This window comes from Schistocerca americana, chromosome 3 (genome assembly GCF_021461395.2).
Source record: "Schistocerca americana isolate TAMUIC-IGC-003095 chromosome 3, iqSchAmer2.1, whole genome shotgun sequence".
In the NCBI taxonomy this organism is placed as follows: domain Eukaryota; kingdom Metazoa; phylum Arthropoda; class Insecta; order Orthoptera; family Acrididae; genus Schistocerca; species Schistocerca americana.
In genome coordinates, this window is record NC_060121.1 from 494,162,810 (window position 1) to 494,183,589 (window position 20,780).

At 37.8% G+C, this 20,780-nt stretch overlaps 1 protein-coding gene across 1 annotated transcript in view; it reads left to right on the plus strand.

Moving 5' to 3' along the window:
- Positions 1-20,145, plus strand: part of LOC124605482 (ATP-dependent RNA helicase DHX8) — a 155,867-nt gene extending 135,722 nt beyond the window's left edge. Inside the window, exons 16-20 of the mRNA XM_047137203.1 lie at positions 4,391-4,684; positions 13,457-13,578; positions 15,903-16,106; positions 16,286-16,465; positions 19,800-20,145. Of these exons, the coding sequence (XP_046993159.1) occupies positions 4,391-4,684; positions 13,457-13,578; positions 15,903-16,106; positions 16,286-16,465; positions 19,800-20,022 (1,023 nt within the window). The 3' untranslated portion in view covers positions 20,023-20,145. The remainder of the gene's footprint in view (positions 1-4,390; positions 4,685-13,456; positions 13,579-15,902; positions 16,107-16,285; positions 16,466-19,799) is intronic.
- Positions 20,146-20,780: the final 635 nt, after the last annotated feature.

The following is a 20,780-nucleotide window of genomic DNA, read 5'->3' on the forward strand; positions in this document are numbered from 1 at the left end:
ATATATATACAACTACAGAAATCTGTAATTATTGATACATGTTCAATTACCCGAAAGTTCCTAAATGCAATATAACACATACCGTACAGTTAAAAGGAAGTGACTCTTGATCAAGGTCCGCGTCACTCCATTTTTAACCGGACTTAACGTCTGAGAAAGTGAAGATAATAATAATATTCCAACTGGGATTCGATCCTGCAGGCATTCACTTCACCGCTAGACCACCAGGTGCGGCACACAATCTGGATAAGATTTGCTGTTCTCTCAAGTTGCTGCTGCCCTCTCGAGTTGCAGCTGCTCTCTAGGATTGTGGTAACTGTAATGCTAGGTGACAATGGCATGTGTTTTCACAGTGGTGGGGATCTTCAATTCATCATAATTCAGGCAACTTCCATGAAATTATGTACATAAATCTTCCTCGTGAACCAGTATATCTATTAGTCAAAACCTGATCAAAATCCTTACAGTAATTCCTGAGATTAGCCTGAATATATAAACAGAAGTGAGCAGGTGATTTCTGTTTATATATATAGAGAGGGAAGATTGGTAGACAAAATGCAACACTCAACATAAGAGATTTTGTTTTCAGTTAATGTAGCTGCTGTGAGCAAGGGCATGGTAAACTAGATAGGATTTCAATGGATAAACCTCAATATATGCAGTAATATATATAATTAGTAAAGAAAACTGAACTAATGTGCTGTCTTGTTCCCCAAAATAAAATATTCCTTCCACTATTACATACAAAAAGTAGTCTGAGTAAACAGTTTGTAAATTGCGAATGAAAATCAACCCACTTGAAACTGTAACTCAAAACCTGAAACCAGCAGTTTTTATAGTCTGTCAATAAGAAAACTTGTAAATGATCCATGTCCTAGGAATGTAAGTGCTTATCATTCCTAGTTTGCATTTGCTTTGGTTTTGTAGTTTTGTATTTAAAGACAGAGTGCTTATTTTCATGAAAGCGAATGAAAGAAAATTTTCAAATTGCATGAAATAAGGGCAGCTCTCACTATAGTGGAAGAGATGTATGAAACAAACTAATTTGTCTTTCAGAGATTCAGTTGAGAAGGTTGTCTTCTTTTTTGTGATTTGAAGGATAATAAGCTTAGGGCGCAAATTATTGCAATGGATCAAATAGAAGAGTAGCAGCAACTTACCAATTGATGAAGCAATGACAACTGGAGAATGATAGAGATAGGAAATGGGAAAAGTAAAAGAAAGTTGTGCAGATGCTGCAAGGAAGCAGTAGTGCCTCCTAAATGGATCAAGGGAGACGCAAGTTTTAGGAAAGGCAAGAGATGTTATAATGCTAATTTTCAGATTCTGGTGAGTACTAAATGTGAGTTGCGAGCAACAGATAAATCTGTGGTAGGAGGTAACTGCTGAGGCAATTCAGACTATAGTGAGGCAATGCAGACTATAGTGCTGCAATGCCTGTGTTGTTCAGAAATACGATGCAAAGTTCCCTTGGTCATGCATGTGTGTATGAAGAAACAAGCACTGTGGTGACTACAGCTGTTATGAAATACATGAAATGTATTCACTGTTGCCAGTATAGACAACTATCAGCTGTATAATGGAATGGCAGCAATGAAAGTTTGTGCTACACTGGGACTCAGATTTTCTGCTTACCACAGGCGGTCACCTTACTTTTAGGCTATCCGTGCATTACTCACTGCCAGACCCAAACTTCCACATGTCATCAACCATACATCAACAACCTGTACTTGTACATTCACATGTATATTCCCATACAGGGAAGTCATTTTAGTAGAAAATCACATGTCCAGTGTCAGCAGGTAAATAAGATGTTACCATGTCTATATTGTTCAGAAAAATGATGCCAGGTTCCTTTGGAGCTGCATGCATATACAAAGGAACTGGCACTGTGGCGACTATAGCCATTATGAAATGCATGCGGACAATGGATAAGAGAATTTCAATTAAAATGTGTCCCCTGTATTGAAATATACATATGAAAGTATGGGTTGGGTTGTTTTGGGGGAAGAGACCAAACTGCGAGGTCATCGGTCTCATCGGATTAGGGAAGGACGGGGAAGGAAGCCAGCCGTACCCTTTCAAAGGAACCATCCCGGCATTTGCCTGGAGCGATTTGGGGAAATCACGGAAAACCTAAATCAGGATGGCCGGACGCGGGATTGAACCATCGTCCTCCCGAATGCGAGTCCAGTGTGCTAATCACTGCGCCACCTCACTCGGTATGAAAGTATGAGTACAGGTTGTTGACACATGGTTGATGACATATGAAAGTTTGGTTCTGGCCTTGAGACATGCTCAGATAGCCCAGTGGTAAGGTGACCACTTGCGATAAGCGGGAAATCCGAGTTCGAGTCCCAACCCAGCAGAAATTTCCATCATAATTCCATTATACAGTTGATGGTTGCCCATATTTGCAACTGTGAATACATTTCATGTAATTTAGGATGCATCTGGATGAGAGTGTCATGAATATGATGTGGAGATGAGGAGGCAGTCATTAACACAAAAATATTTTTCATTCTTGTAAGACATTTTCATCAAATTTCAATCAACAGTGTTCTCCTTTGAATGCAAAAATATTGTTTTGGTACCCACCTATGCAGGGAGAGATGATCATTGTAACAAAATAAAAGAAATCAGAGCACACAAATATTTTCCTGCATGCTATTCGAGAATGGAACACTAGAGAAATAACTAAAGGTGGTTCAGTGAACCCTCTGCCAGGCACTTAATTGTGAATTGCAGAGTAGTCATTTAGATACAGATGTAAATACATTATTTTCTACTGTTATTAAATTCTATGTATCTGAATCGTGAGTCAAGACATTTCATGCTACCAAGCAATTAATATGGATAGCAAAACAGAGTAGTCTATTATAGCATACACTATGTCTAATTCCAATGAATACCCAGAGTAATCAGTTTAATAAGTCACAGCTGCAAAATACTAACACGAATTCTTTACAGACGAATGGAAAAACTAGTAGAAGCCAACCTCGGGGAAGATCAGTTTGGATTCCGTAGAAACACTGGAACACGTGAGGCAATAACCTACGTTTCTAGCATTTGTAGACTTAGAGAAAGCTTTTGACAATGTTGACTGGAATACTCTCTTTCAAATTCTAAAGGTGGCAGGGGTAAAATACAGGGAGCAAAAGGCTATTTACAATTTGTACAGAAACCAGATGGCAGTTATAAGAGTCAAAGGACATGAAAGGGAAGCAGTGGTTGGGAAGGGAGTAAGACAGGGTTGTAACCTCTCCCCAATGTTGTTCAATCTGTATATTGAGCAAGCAGTAAAGGAAACAAAAGAAAAATTTGGAGTAGGTATTAAAATTCATGGAGAAGAAATAAAAACTTTGAGGTTCGCCGATGACATTGTAATTCTGTCAGAGACAGCAAAGGACTTGGAAGAGCAGTTGAATGGAATGGACAGTGTCTTGAAAGGAGGATATAAGATGAACATCAACAAAAGCAAAACAAGGATAATGGAATGTAGTCTAATTAAGTCGGGTGATGCTGAGGGAATTAGATTAGGAAATGAGGCACTTAAAGTAGTAAAGGAGTTTTGCTATTTGGGGAGCAAAATAACTGATGATGGTCGAAGTAGAGAGGATATAAAATGTAGGCTGGCAATAGCAAGGAAAGCGTTTCTGAAGAAGAGAAATTTGTTAACATCCAGTATTGATTTAAGTGTAAGGAAGTCATTTCTGAAAGTATTCGTATGGAGTGTAGCCATGTATGGAAGTGAAACATGGACGATAAATAGTTTGGACAAGAAGAGAATAGAAGCTTTCGAAATGTGGTGCTACAGAAGAATGCTGAAGATTAGATGGGTAGATCACATAACTAATGAGGAAGTATTGAATAGGATTGGTGAGAAGAGAAGTTTGTGGCACAACTTGACCAGAAGAAGGGATCGGTTGGTAGGACATGTTCTGAGGCATCAAGGGATCACCAATTTAGTATTGGAGGGCAGCGTGGAGGGTAAAAATCGTAGAGGGAGACCAAGAGATGAATACACTAAGCAGATTCAGAAGGATGTAGGTTGCAGTAGGTACTGGGAGATGAAAAAGCTTGCACAGGATAGAGTAGCATGGAGAGCTGCATCAAACCGGTCTCAGGACTGAAGACCACAACAACAACAACCCAGAGTAACTGGTTTTGACTATGGATCACATAGCTAAATTGCAACTCAGTGAATCCAGAATCAGATCTAATGTTTTTCCTTATCAAAATGTGAATTAAACAGTAAATTAATTTTGGTTTTTCAGCAATAATTCTTTGTTTTCAACAGTAAATTGCAATGGTATGAATAAATCTTCAAATGTTCTGCACTGTATTAAATACTGAATCTATGTATATCCATGGTCTTTTTCTGCCTCAGGCACAGGCCAAGCAGAGGGCAGGCCGTGCTGGCCGAACAGGTCCAGGAAAATGTTACAGACTGTACACAGAACGTGCATACCGAGATGAAATGTTGCCTACTCCGGTGCCAGAAATACAGCGAACCAACCTTGCCACAACAGTGCTTCAGCTGAAGACAATGGGCATTAATGACCTGCTACATTTTGATTTCATGGATGCTCCTCCTGTTGAAAGTCTTATCATGGCTCTTGAACAGCTGCACTCATTAAGTGCTCTTGATAATGAAGGTCTTCTGACTAGACTTGGACGAAGGGTAATTATAGTAAATCCTTTATGCATTACTCTTAATGAAAACTGCAAGTACCTGTAATGAGTTTTAGAACTAAAATATGTTTTATTTAAAGTAATGTACACATATTTCTTGTGAAGAGTAGATAAATGATAAAATGAATATACTGAGAATACATTACAGATGTGAATAATGTACATTGCCAAATAAAAATAAGTGAATCCTCTGTATGCAGTACCTACTTAATGCTACCTGTGATTAGAAACCAAGTATTTTCGTTATAGAATATATGACTGACACATCTACCATTAGGGCAGTTAGTGAGAACGGATCAGTCACCAAAAGGATTACTGAAAACTCTTTTTCTTTTGTGAATGAAAAGTAACTTGTTTGGGTTGAAGGAGATATTCCTGAAATTGCTCAACAGGAGCAAGAGAATAAATATTTTTTGTATTGTTGCTACAAAAGGATATAAAAATTAAATGGATTGATAAATGTCCACAATATGGAGAAGATATTGGAAGTATAGATTGTTACTCACGGCATAGTGGAGGTGTTAAGTCACAGGCAGGCACCAGTCTTTTCCATTGTGACTGTCTGCGATTCAATGCCTCCACAATGTGATGAATAGCAATCTATCCTTTCAATGTTGTTGTTATTCCATCTTGGACTTTCAATTGTTTGAGACATTACGAAAAGTGATGGAGAATGAAGTCTATGGAAAACTCTTACCTCAGGGAGGCAGGCTGGTGGGATATACAATATCTAGGAACTGAGTGGAAGAAATCATTGTAGGGGCAGATATAGGATCTCTTACTTGTTTCTGTTTGACTGGTAAAGGGACTCTCTTTCTTCAGTGATGCCAATTTGAATTTCTAAGTTCATAGAAGCAAAGAAAAAGCATTCTAAACACAAGTACTTCAAGGGCATAGTGTAAAAGATCAAGGTCAGTGTATTTATAGTTTGTTTCTGACAACTGCATGAATTTATTGATATCACATAATAAGTGTATTTTTGTGGAGCAAGTTGCAGCTGTTTCAACTGCCATAATGATGCCATATTGTTTATAGCAGCAAGTGTTAAGTGATTCTCCGACAGAAAGAGGTTCCTACTCAATGGTCTGAAGATGACCACAGTAGTGGTTGAAACTGGTCACCTTGATAAATAAATCGTGATCAAGACTGTTTTTAATAGTAAATATTTGTAAGACATTGATCACTGCCTTTCCCGTAATGTATTCCAAAGTAATTCATTTAATGCCAAGTCAGGTATTGGGAGATTACAAGAAGTTTAGAGGGTTACGCACTAATAGTGATTCTCCAACAGAAAAAGGTTCCTACTCAATGGTCTGAAGATGACCACAGTAGTGGTTGAAACCGGTCACCTTGATAAATAAATCATGATCAAGACTGTTTTTAATAGTAAATATTTGTAAGACATTGATCACTGCCTTTCCCGTAATGTATTCCAAAGTAATGTTAAGAACCAGTTTTAACAAAACTGCTACGGAAAAGGGAAGGCACTTTTTATGCTGATTAAGAACAGCTTAATACTCCATGCATTTCAGAAACTACTGAAGTCTGTAAAATATTATCAACACACAGGTCATAAACTGTCCACAACTTATGTAAGAGTTTAAAAAGTGTGACACATCCTTTGTGACACGGCTGTTCATATTTTCTATAATCAAATGAGGCTCTCATACTCAACATGAGCACAAGAAGTGAAAGTACAAGGGTCACTCCAAAAGAAATGCACACTATTTTGTAAAAATATAGTTTGCATTCTGCATGTGTGAAAGTTTTTCAATGTGTAGATACATTCTTCCCACTTGTTTTCAAACTTAGTTCAACGTGTTCCCGTGAGTGTCGCCGTCACAGCATGTCTTCAAGATGGCTGCTACACTTGACATTCGTCAGAAGCAACGTGCTGTCATTGAACTCCTGTGCCGTGAAAACGAGACAGTGGGAAACATCCACAAGCGGTTGAAAAAGGTGTATGGAGATGCTGCTGTTGATCGCAGTACAGATAGTAGGTGGGCAAGCAGGTTACGTGATGAAAGCGAGCACGGCAATATTGAAGATTGTCCTCGCAGCGGCAAGCCTTGTACTGCACGCACTCCAGACAATGTGCAGAGAGTTAACGAATTGGTGACTGCTGACGGACGCATCACAGTGAACGAATTGTCACGCTATGTTGGGATAGGGGAAGGAAGTGTTTGCAGAATATTCAAAGTGTTGGCGCTAAAAAAGGTTTGCGCCAAGTGGGTTCCCAGGATGTTGACAGTGGCTCACAAAGAAACAAGAAAAATGGTATGCAGCGAACTTTTGGAACAGTACGAGAATGGTGGGGATGAATTTCTTGGAAGAATTGTGACAGGTGATGAAACATGGCTCCATCATTTTTCACCAGAGACGAAGAGGCAATCAATGGAATGGCATCATGCAAATTCACCCAAGAAAAAAAAATTCAAAACCACACCTTCTGCTGGAAAAGTTATGGCTACTGTGTTTTTTGATTCCAAAGGACTCTTGCTTGTGGACATCATGCCAAGTGGAACCACCATAAATTCTGATGCATATGTGACGTCTCTGAAGAAACTTCAAGCTCAACTGAGTCGTGTTCGACCACATCGGCAAAAGCAGGATGTTTTGCTGCTGCACGACATTGCATGGCCACATGTCAGTCAAAAAACCATGGAAGCGATCACAAAACTAGATGGACAACACTGAAACACCCGCCTTACAGTCCAGTCCTGACCTGGCTCCATGTGACTCTCATCTCTTTGGGAAACTGAAAGACTCTCTTCATGGAACAAGGTTTGAAGATGATGACTCCCTTGTCAACGCTTCCAAACAGTGGCTCCAACAGGTTGGTCCAGAATTTTAGTGTGCGGGTATACAGGCGCCGGTTCCAAGATGGCGTAAGGCAGTTGAGAGGGATGGAAATTATGTGGAGAAATGAAAATATTGTTCCTAAAGGATGTATCTACACACTGTAAAACTTTCAAACATGTAGAATAAAAGATGGATTTAAAAAAAAAAAAAAGTGTGCATTTCTTTTGGAGTGACCCTTGTAATAACTGTAAGTTAATTTAAAATGTGGTAGAAGACATGTTCCTCATCTTTTATTCAAAGACATGCCCTACTATAAATTAAGGGAGTACTGCTCTTATCTTTTGTTCAAACAAAACAGTAGTCTTCCCAGTAGAAGACATTTAACATATCACACCCAGATGAACGTCACATTATTCAGTGTAGTATGACCATTGTGTAAATGGAGAGAATTCTGAACAAAATATAATTGTTGGCCCTGATATTGAGTGCTTGCCTGGTCATAATTTACAAATTGATACTCATTGTTTTTTTCATTGATTAATTTTGTAAATGTCATGTGAAATAATGACTCTTGTAATGTTGGTAAAATGACATACTACACACATTTATTTGGTGTGAACTTTAAGCTTATTAAAATCAGTGTAAGATGCAACAAGAGAAAGCTTTGGATTTACAATTTAATATATTTGTCAGTCAAGATTTTAAACATGGCTGCAGCAGCAACTGTTAAAATTCTTCACAATAAAGGATGGCAGCCAAAAACAGTTGCAGGATAGAATTTTTTTATTAAAATTCTTGACCAAGGTTTCGGTACATATAAATATACCTTCATCAGAAGTACATTTCCTGAATAGAAAGACACATTCATTAGAAAAGCCATATCAACGAAAGCGAGAAACAGAAGCTTCAATAATGGTGAAATTGCTAAAGTAATATAGGCACACAATCTTTAGTACTTACTAAAATTACATCATGCACTGGAGAATAATGAAACAATTATGCCAAAAGGCGTCATCAGTAATTAAAATATCATCTCCATTTGTACGACATGTGTAATGGGTACAGGATCAAAGCGAACAGTTTAACAATGTTACTTCGCCTATGAACTGTTGAGACACGAGTGTGAAGGCACTAAGGTAGATTGTTTCGCCGAGAGAGGGCACTTGCATGTGCCAGACTCGCGCATATTACAATCCATGAATACATACATAAGCGCATCAAAATTATTAAAGGTTGTGTTAATTCAAACTTTGTCTTAATAAATAAAGCGTATCACGCCAATTAAAGACATTTATGTAAACTAGAAATATAGAACCAAATTTACTTGTGTCCTAGTGTCAAACGGATAAAGCTTGCGCTTGGAACATCTAACGAGAGAGGGCACTACTGTAATGCGCGAGAGTCTCGCGTAACGTAGGCAGTGAAATACATACTAGCGAAACAACCAAAATGTTATAATAAAACGAAACCATCTGTCTGTATGAATAAAACATAGTAGTCATTTAACTACACATACACATTGAAATTCATAATTAACAAACATCACAATATGTAGATCCCAACAAGATAGGAAAAGCGCATTTCACCGGCATCAACAAGCAAGAAAATAACTCCTAGTCAGCCAGACTATATTACATTAAGGCAATGAGGGGTTTGAAACTGTCTAAAAATTTTTTTTTTTTTTTTTTTTGTTTCGAAGCTGCACCTGTTCATTAAGAACAAAACCATCTTTTAGAGACAGATGCTTGAAAATCTCTAATTCTTCGAGCAAGTCTAGTTTGTCACCTTTATCAGCTTCATGAAGCAGCTCTACGTCGTCCAGTTCTCTTGGCGTGTGCTGTAAGAGCCATAGATGTTCAGCGAAAGTGGAATTATATACGTTTTCCCCATTTTTACCTAACTTGTGTTCTTTATACCTAACTTTAATGGGTCTACCTGTCTGCCCTATGTAATAGTTTGGGCAGTCGTTACAAGTAATTTTGTATACACCGGACTTAGTGCTGAGTTCTTCTCGTGCTCCAATATTATGAATTACTCTACGTTTGAGGCTATTATTTACGGAAAAAGCAACTCTATAACCGTATTGTTTCTGTAAAAGTCTTTTAATCTTATATGAAACGTTCCCTAAAAATGGAATAGAAATAAAGTTATTACTCTCATAGTTCTTTGCCCTGTTATCTCCTAAAGTAGAAAATTTTACAGCTGTTTTTTTCTTAGCAATTTGGTCAATTAATTTAGGGTCGTATCCATTGTTAGTGGCTATTGATTTTAATAAAAATATTTCATTTTCAAAACAATTCTGTGCTAAAGGTGTGCTCACAGCGCGATGAACTGCAGAATGAAAAAAGGCGATCTTGTGAGTTTGAGGATGACAGGAATCTGCTGGAATAATATTATCAGAAAAAGTTTCTTTACGGAAAATGTCGAAGCTAATGGTGTTACCCGATAACTTAAGTTTCAAATCAAGAAAATTGAGTTCTCTCTCGTTATTTTGTATCTCTTTTGTAAATTTCATTTTCTCGTGGAAACTGTTGAAAACATGAAACAGTTGTTGTAGATCTTGGTCACAACCTTGAAATAGTATGAGTATATCATCAACATAACGAGCATAAAAAGAAATCTTATTGCCTAACGTAGGGTTGTTTTTGAAGAAATTTTCTTCTAGTGCATTCATAAAGATGTCAGCAAAGATGCCAGCTAACGGGCAACCCATGGCTAAGCCGAATGGTTGCTCATACATTTTACCATTAAACTGAAAGTAATTGTAATCTAGTACAACCTGCAGTAGTGACATAAGTTCCGACAACTGTAGCTCACTTAAAGTTTTATGTTGTCGAATGTTACCTTCAATAATCTTAAGAGTGATATCCACTGGAACATTGGTGTATAAACTTACAACGTCAAAAGAAACCAAACGAGAGGAAGAAGTGATCTCTATTGATTTTAGCTTGTTTATTACCTCAGCACTATTTTTAACAGAGTAATTGTTTTCAAAAACAAAGGCTTCTTTAATTTTAGTGTGTAAAAATCTCGCTAATTTGTGATGTGGGCTCTTTATTCCATTAACAATGGGACGAACTGGGTGTTGACTTTTGTGTACCTTAAACTGACTTCTAAGCGTAGGTGCTCTAGGGTTCATGTTAATTAAGGTTTTCTTTTGAAACTCTTTCATAAGATGTTTACTTCTCCTTAACGTATCTCTAATTTGCTTTTGTAACGTAGGGGTATGATCCTGCTCAATTTCAAATATACCATTTTCTTCGAAAAAAGCCAAAGTTTTAGCAATGTATTCACTTTTATAGGCTACAACAAGCGAATTTCCTTTGTCTGATTTAGTGATGAGAGCCTCATTATTTTTTAATTTACGGTTAATACTAGTAATAATGTTACCACCTCTCTGTTTTAAATCACTGTTTTTTACCACTTGACCTCTCTTTCTATAATTGCGCTACATTCATGAGCTATCCTATTTTGTTGGGATTTTTCAGTTTTTACGGAGTCAAGACCAACTTTAAGGTCAACAATAAAATTATCTATCACTTTAGGATCGTTAATATCAGGCATGAAATTGTATTTAAAACCTCTCGCTAGCATGGCGCTTTCTTGAGGGGTAAAGCTTATAGAAGTTTTGTTTAGTACTCTGTCGAAAAATTGGTGTTCGCAATTGACAGTTCTTTTTGCATGAACAACATTATATTTTGGGGTAACATTTTCCAGTTTATGAAGTTTAAAATCATGTCTACACTGAATTTCAACCTTACGATTGTGTAACCACTCATTAACACTATGCCAAACACTGTCTACGTGAAAGTTAAAATAATCTTTAAAAGTTCTAGTAATATAGAGATACAAAGAGTAAGCTTCTTCATTTAGTTTATCTTTCTTCTTGTAAAGGTCACTGATTCTGTCACTCATAATTTGTTTCACCAGTTTAGCTTTAGTAGATGGAAACTTCTTACACTGTTTCACATTGATAAAAGCCTTCACATAATTCGGTGTCAAATGGCGTCTCTCACACTGTTTAGTGAAGTCAATAGCCATACCTGTTTTCAGGATTTCAAATGAGATGTCCATGTATTTTGAAACAGCCTTTGAAACCTGGGCAGGTACATATTTCAAGATTTTAAACATGGCTGCAGCAGCAACTGTTAAAATTCTTCACAATAAAGGATGGCAGCCAAAAACAGTTGCAGGATAGAATTTTTTTATTAAAATTCTTGACCAAGGTTTCGGTACATATAAATATACCTTCATCAGAAGTACATTTCCTGAATAGAAAGACACATTCATTAGAAAAGCCATATCAACGAAAGCGAGAAACAGAAGCTTAAATAATGGTGAAAAGAACACAAGTTAGGTAAAAATGGGGAAAACGTATATAATTCCACTTTTGCTGAACATCTATGGCTCTTACAGCACACGCCAAGAGAACTGGATGACGTAGAGCTGCTTCATGAAGCTGATAAAGGTGACAAACTAGACTTGCTCGAAGAATTAGAGATTTTCAAGCATCTGTCTCTAAAAGATGGTTTTGTTCTTAATGAACAGGTGCAGCTTCGAAACAAAAAAAAAAAAAAAAAAAAATTTTAGACAGTTTCAAACCCCTCATTGCCTTAATGTAATATAGTCTGGCTGACTAGGAGTTATTTTCTTGCTTGTTGATGCCGGTGAAATGCGCTTTTCCTATCTTGTTGGGATCTACATATTGTGATGTTTGTTAATTATGAATTTCAATGTGTATGTGTAGTTAAATGACTACTATGTTTTATTCATACAGACAGATGGTTTCGTTTTATTATAACATTTTGGTTGTTTCGCTAGTATGTATTTCACTGCCTACGTTACGCGAGACTCTCGCGCATTACAGTAGTGCCCTCTCTCGTTAGATGTTCCAAGCGCAAGCTTTATCCGTTTGACACTAGGACACAAGTAAATTTGGTTCTATATTTCTAGTTTACATAAATGTCTTTAATTGGCGTGATACGCTTTATTTATTAAGACAAAGTTTGAATTAACACAACCTTTAATAATTTTGATGCGCTTATGTATGTATTCATGGATTGTAATATGCGCGAGTCTGGCACATGCAAGTGCCCTCTCTCGGCGAAACAATCTACCTTAGTGCCTTCACACTCGTGTCTCAACAGTTCATAGGCGAAGTAACATTGTTAAACTGTTCGCTTTGATCCTGTACCCATTACACATGTCGTACAAATGGAGATGATATTTTAATTACTGACGACGCCTTTTGGCATAATTGTTTCATTATTCTCCAGTGCATGATGTAATTTTAGTAAGTACTAAAGATTGTGTGCCTATATTACTTTAGCAATTTCACCGTTATTTAAGCTTCTGTTTCTCGCTTTCGTTGATATGGCTTTTCTAATGAATGTGTCTTTCTATTCAGGAAATGTACTTCTGATGAAGGTATATTTATATGTACCGAAACCTTGGTCAAGAATTTTAATAAAAAAATTCTATCCTGCAACTGTTTTTGGCTGCCATCCTTTATTGTGAAAAATATTTGTCAGTGTTAGTAACACCTTTCTTTGTGTGTTTTTTCTCCATACATCTTCCTCTCTTGACACTTTCCAGCTACCTATTCTGAGGAAACTCACTGGGCAGAAAAGCAACTTATTTCAGATTAGATTAGATTAATACTAGTTCCATGGATCATGAATACGATATTTCGTAACGATGTGGAACAAGTCAAATTTTCCAATACATAACATAATTAAGTTAATTTAACAACATAATTAAGTTAATATAACAACTTTTTTATTTTTTTGTTTTTTTTTTTAATTTTTTTTTTTCTTAATTTACATCTAAAAATTCCTCTATGGAGTAGAAGGAGTTGTCATTCAGAAATTCTTTTAATTTCTTCTTAAATACTTGTTGGTTATCTGTCAGACTTTAGTGGCAGTATAATATTTCATGAATGCTGTGATTTGTGTTTCAGATGGCAGAGTTTCCTCTTGATCCCAATCTTTCTAAGATGCTAATTATGTCAGTTCACCTTAACTGCTCAGATGAAGTGCTCACAATAGTATCAATGCTTTCTGTGCAGAATGTTTTCTACAGGTATGTGAGGTTTGATATTTTGCTCACTATGTTGATTATTTCTTTTAATTATAGGTAAAATATTTGAGTGAGAGATGTAATAATCAAATAATTTCAGAAATTGTGGTACAGTTGCCAGAATAACAGCTAAGACTTTTGCAAATATTTTAATATGCAGCCTGTACATTTACAATTCAAAAAATACACTCCTGGAAATGGAAAAAAGAACACATTGACACCGGTGTGTCAGACCCACCGTACTTGCTCCGGACACTGCGAGAGGGCTGTACAAGCAATGATCACACGCACGGCACAGCGAACACACCAGGAACCGCGGTGTTGGCCGTCGAATGGCGCTAGCTGCGCAGCATTTGTGCACCGCCGCCGTCAGTGTCAGCCAGTTTGCCGTGGCATACGGAGCTCCATCGCAGTCTTTAACACTGGTAGCATGCCGCGACAGCGTGGACGTGAACCGTATGTGCAGTTGACGGACTTTGAGCTAGGGCGTATAGTGGGCATGCGGGAGGCCGGGTGGACGTACCGCCGAATTGCTCAACACGTGGGGCGTGAGGTCTCCACAGTACATCGATGTTGTCGCCAGTGGTCGGCGGAAGGTGCACGTGCCCGTCGACCTGGGACCGGACCGCAGCGACGCACGGATGCACGCCAAGACCGTAGGATACTAAGCAGTGCCGTAGGGGACCGCACCGCCACTTCCCAGCAAATTAGGGACACTGTTGCTCCTGGGGTATCGGCGAGGACCATTCGCAACCGTCTCCATGAAGCTGGGCTACGGTCCCGCACGCCGTTAGGCCGTCTTCCGCTCACGCCCCAACATCGTGCAGCCCGCCTCCAGTGGTGTCGCGACAGGCGTGAATGGAGGGACGAATGGAGACGTGTCGTCTTCAGCGATGAGAGTCGCTTCTGCCTTGGTGCCAATGATGGTCGTATGCGTGTTTGGCGCCGTGCAGGTGAGCGCCACAATCAGGACTGCATACGACCGAGGCACACAGGGCCAACACCCGGCATCATGGTGTGGGGAGCGATCGCCTACACTGGCCGTACACCACTGGTGATCGTCGAGGGGACACTGAATAGTGCACGGTACATCCAAACCGTCATCGAACCCATCGTTCCACCATTCCTAGACCAGCAAGGGAACTTGCTGTTCCAACAGGACAATGCACGTCCGCATGTATCCCGTGCCACCCAACGTGCTCTAGAAGGTGTAAGTCAACTACCCTGGCCAGCAAGATCTCCGGATCTGTCCCCCATTGAGCATGTTTGGGACTGGATGAAGCGTCGTCTCACGCGGTCTGCACGTCCAGCACGAACGCTGGTCCAACTGAGGCGCCAGGTGGAAATGGCATGGCAAGCCGTTCCACAGGACTACATCCAGCATCTCTACGATCGTCTCCATGGGAGAATAGCAGCCTGCATTGCTGCGAAAGGTGGATATACACTGTACTAGTGCCAACATTGTGCATGCTCTGTTGCCTGTGTCTATGTGCCTGTGGTTCTGTCAGTGTGATCATGTGATGTATCTGACCCCAGGAATGTGTCAATAAAGTTTCCCCTTCCTGGGACAATGAATTCACGGTGTTCTTATTTCAATTTCCAGGAGTGTACGTACTCATCAACTTCATTACAATGAGGTTGTTTTAGTAAAGAATGTGTTAGGCTTGTTTCCCACAAATAATTTTTCATTATGAAAGACTGCCTTCTCTAACTAAACAGCTTTAATGCTGTTTGTAATTTTTGCCTACAAATGCAATAGCTTTTATTGTTATTACCATATTCTCAAAACTGTATTTCGGTTAAACCATCACTTTCTTCTACTTTCACTTGTACACTTGTGGTACAACTGTCAGTATTATGAGAAGGAAAGTTGCTACTCACCATATAGCAGATATCTTGAGTTGCAGATAGGCACAACAAAAAGACTCTCACAATTATAGCTTTTGGCCATTAAGGCCTTCGTCAACAATAGAACAATACACACACACACACACACACACACACACACACACACACACACACACACACGCGCGCTCTGAACAGTATTATTTTTCTATTTTAATTAGTTTTATCTGAATACATTCATAATATATCCATGTTCCTTTGTGTAATACAAACCAACATAAAAGACTTATCATAAAGAAATTTGTAAGTGACTGAACTCATTAAAGAATGAGATTTTTAGTAACTGAATTAAAAATCAATGTGATTTAAAATGCACATTTATGCTCAAAGACAGATTTGAAATTTTCAGAATAAATTATATTTTAAATTGCAATCCTGTGAGGGAAACACGAGGATGGCAAGTAATTCTTTTTATCTTACAGGCCAAAGGATAAGCAAGCCTTAGCTGATCAAAAGAAGGCCAAGTTTAACCAGCCTGAAGGAGACCACCTGACGCTTTTATCAGTTTACAATTCGTGGAAAAATAATAAGTTCTCCAATGCTTGGTGCTATGAGAACTTTGTCCAAATAAGAACATTGAAACGTGCTCAGGATGTACGGAAACAACTTTTAGGAATTATGGATAGGTAGGACAGTGTTTTAAGATGCAACACATATTCAAGTTTAATTTTCTTGAACAAGAAAAGGTTCTAGAAAGAAATTATCTTTCTCTTTCTAATGTGTATGAAATGAAAATTTTACATTGATTGCACTAATTTATTTATTATTTTGAAATAATTTTCTAAATGTTCATTATTATGTGCAGGCATAAGTTGGATGTAGTCTCTGCTGGGAAAAACACAGTACGTGTGCAGAAAGCAGTATGTTCAGGATTCTTTCGAAATGCAGCCAAGAAAGATCCTCAAGAAGGATACCGAACTTTAGTGGACAGTCAAGTGGTTTACATCCACCCATCAAGTGCACTTTTTAACAGACAACCAGAATGGTATGTTATTAATTCCTTAGTTACTAATAAGGTAAATCATGCATTGACAAAGGCATTGTACCACCTTCAGTAACTGACAACTTTTATCTCCTGTTTTGACTTTCTTCCCATACTTTCTTGTCAGCTGTGTATGTATTTTCTGTTTATAAATTTAAAAAAAGGGCATGAAGAAAAGTTATGGAGGAATGGTACTAGTTCAATCCACTCAAACAAAAATAACTACTGTTATAGTACATAGTAATTGCAGAACTATGGTGCACCACCTAAAAAAATCTATCCCATGTCCACTGCTGTTGCTACATTTAAGGATTATTTAATATGTAGGGTTCAATGAAGAAAAACATAATATAGAAGGCTCAATCCATGGCTTTAAAATAAATCCATGAAAACTCAAAATCGTACTTTGTACATTCTGTCCATAATAGGTAAACCCCATCCTTCTCCATCTGAGCATGTATTCTATCTTTAATGACTTTATTGCAAACGTGTCAATATCCTCTTAACTGAAGTCGTGGGTTCTCATTTTTTTGATTCAGTCAAAACTTATAATCCAAAGTACAGGTGAGAAACTTAACAAGAACTACTAGAAAACTGGACCCCACTTACTGTCCTTTTATGGTCATCATTAAGTGTTTTACTGAGAGAGAGCATTCTGTACTGTAGGTGTAGGTTTGCCAACTAGGTTCTGGTTACACTTATCACCACTAAAGGGCACCTCTTCTGTATTTCCGTATAGTCAACAATAAAAGGTAGGTTCCCAGCCTTGTATTGTGGACTATTTAGTGTCTTCAAAAATGATAATTATCATTAGTTTAATGTTGAATTTAGTCCTTCAGAAAGGTACATAGAGTATGATATTTTGCATCCAGGCACAGTGATGATGTTTCATCTGATACTTACTTGACAGTGGTTCATACATCTACTGTACTATTGCCAGCTCCTCTGATACTTTCATTCACAATATAGCTACATAACAGTTGTGCAGAAGCTGTCATGTAATTCATATATTTCTTCATTGATGACAATTTGATAGGCATTATAACTGCAGGCTAACAGAAAAAGGAAACTTATTTCTCAGTGGAAAGACTCAGCTACTAATCAAATATTTGTGTTTATCAGTGTTAGGTTACTTCAAAGAACTGTGAAAAACTTGAACTATCAGATATATTGTAAAAATTTTGTGCATACCAGATACAGGCACAAATCAATCTAGGGTGTGAAGATTAGGTTGGGTGTATGTCCGTTGCTGAAGAGAGAATCTTTGGGATCCAGGCTGTCAAGATTTGTGAGTCCCAAAGTTAGTCTGCAATATTTGCATACACATGGGAAAATGAACAGAGTTCAATGAAATCATTATGACACAGTTCTGGCACTTCTAAGCAAAAGTTATTGATGATTGTTAATTATTATTGCACATCCCCTTAACTGCTGATCTGTTTATTGAAACAAAATATGCAGAGCTGTATGCCCATTCACAAGCCTTAGTCACAAACTTGAAGTGAAACTCGCGAGCAAGAAGTATGAAGAACTGTTAAGGCCAGTAGCAGTCATAGCATTTAACAACATAATAGTGAATGGATAAAGTAGGCCAACACTTAACCGACACATGTAAATTGAAGGGGGATCATTGCTGTCAGCTGCAGTGGGACATTAAGCAGAATCAGCAACGATGAGTGAAAATTTGTACAGGACCAGGATTTGAACTCAGGATCTCCCACTTACTAGGCAGGTGTGATAACCAGTGCACCATGCGGAAGAAAGCATTATCGCAACTGCACGAACACACTCAGCATGCCTCATGGTCGATCCACACTCTCACCGAGCGCCACCTGTCCACAGTCCCCTTTCATTATACTCCCGTTCACTACTCGGAGATTCCCACAGGAGTTGGACATATTTGTGCATTTGCACTGAAGAAGGGATCCATATCCCAGCTAAGTTTATCAGTTATAGGAATGCATGGTGTCTGTCCAAAAGAATCCACTTAATGTCCCGCTGCAGCTGACAGCAATGATCTCCCTTCAATTTACATATAATGTTTCACAGCTATAGATTCTGCTTGGTGTCTGTTCTTTCAGACAGATACCATGCATTCATATACTTAACCAACAACCTAGCAACTCATAAAGCTATAATAAGTATTACAAGCAGATTTTTTTCCATCTTCTTGAGCTTGATTTGTATAATGTGTTGGCTGTCTTTTATAAAAACTGTGGTTATAAGAATCTGCTTAGGCTTACCTTATGTTATTGAGAACATAAAAATAGGAATTTGATTAAAATGCAGCAAACATCCGCTCCAGATTACTGATTGGTCAAAATTCCCAGTACTGATTCCACCTACTCCGCAAGCATATGTGCAATATACAGCCAAAGTTAGAAAGAAGACAATAAGAGCATCAAGATATTGTTGTGAAGGCTGTAATGTGGCACTATGTGTTGTTCGTTGCGTCTGCCCTTGTCATACAGCTTCAAACATTAAAGCTGTTAAAAAATCCACATTTGAATTTCCAACATATACAAGAACTAAAAAATAAAAAAGGGAAACAAGTAGTTTTTCTGTGCACATTTATATTCAGGATTTAAATACAGTTATTATTTAAAATTCGGAAGCTGTTTTGGTAACTTTCATATGTCTTTTCTGTTCCTGTTTATGTTTTGTTTAACATCTTCCCCCCCCCCCCCCCCCCCCCCCCCCCTCAAAAAAAAAAAAAGAATCTTGTAAAATAATCTCTGCTGACCAGTTAAACTCTTAACCTCCTTGACATAAATATGCAGGCTTCCGTGGCTGGTGTCATGATGATTAAAATTCTTCTGGGTGTTGTACCACATCATTGTATAAAATACTACCATGAGGAAGGTTGTAATATGGTCAAAGCATTGGTTTTAAGTTCATAATTAAAGTATTTTATGCAGTACTACACCCAGAAGAATTTCAGTCAGTTTAATCTCCTTCCTCTTCACTTACACACAAGTTTAAGCATTTGCACACTGATCTAACATTCAGATTTGAGAGCTAAACTCAGAATCCTTTTATATAGCTTTTGTCCTTTGCAATTACTGAAATACTTGTTTCATTTACCCTCCTTTCCATTTTATGACAATAGTCTTTTCTTATTACAGTTTTATATTTCTGTTTGACAAGAGCTGATAAAGTCAAAAGTGGTGGCTAAGAAAGTGAGTGTTGTGCAGCAATTAATTTACTATGACTTTATAATTATCATTGTTTGAATTTTCAGCAGTAAATTTTCCTTTCATTTGCTGTTCTCTGTTTAAGTTTCCTAATTCTCTTATTCTCTGTAGTCTAGCTTTAAATAATTTGGTATATGTTTCAGGGTTATCTATCATGAGCTTGTGCAGACAACCAAAGAGTACATGCGTGAAGTCACAACCATAGATCCAAAGTGGTTGGTTGAATTTGCTCCGGCATTTTTTAAGTTTTCTGATCCAACGAAGCTGAGTAAATTCAAGAAGAACCAACGTCTTGAACCTCTATATAATAAATATGAAGAACCAAATGCTTGGAGAATTTCAAGAGTCCGTAGAAGGAGAAACTGAAATATGTTCACTGTATTCATCTTAAGTTATAAAGTGTGTATATATTGTACATAATAGACTTCTTATGCTGAAGACTGCATAGTAATGTACATATTTTGAAATAATTATACTATCTACTATGAATTAGTCATTATTTAAACAAAACAAAAGTTAGCCTGAAGCTGACATGAAAGTTCAACAAAAATGAGAGACAGCGCATCATAATCGTCATCTTCCCAAATACCTTTTACATATTGGCCAATTTAACTTATTTTAGTAGTCACTCGTAGGCCATTGAAAGGATATAGTTGAGCCACTTTTGGTTGTATTCTTCAATTTTTCTAATATTGATAAAATCTTCGATTTTCTCCTTCTGTCTCCATTTGAGGGTGTAATTCAATGTATTACAGCCTTTGATTTCTCTCATAAACTTCATTTCTGTTGCTTGAGTCCAGGTCTCATATTGTGCTGCACAATACGTAATAACTGGAGAATACATCTCACAGCTTAACAGCCTAACAGATTTTGAAGATGAAACAAATCACGCCGTAGTGTCCTTAGTTTTCAGTCTTTAGTCACAGAATGACTCACCAATGCATTGACTAATACAGTAATTGCAGAGACCAAGTGGTGGGGAGCATAGAGCATATGCCAAAGAAATGTTTTCGATTAGAAATGGTTGATTAAATGTAACAAAAGTTATTAATGCCAAGCTGGGCAATGAAAGCTATGGACAACTATAAAAATTCTTAACGTGAAAGTACTAAAAACAGTTACTT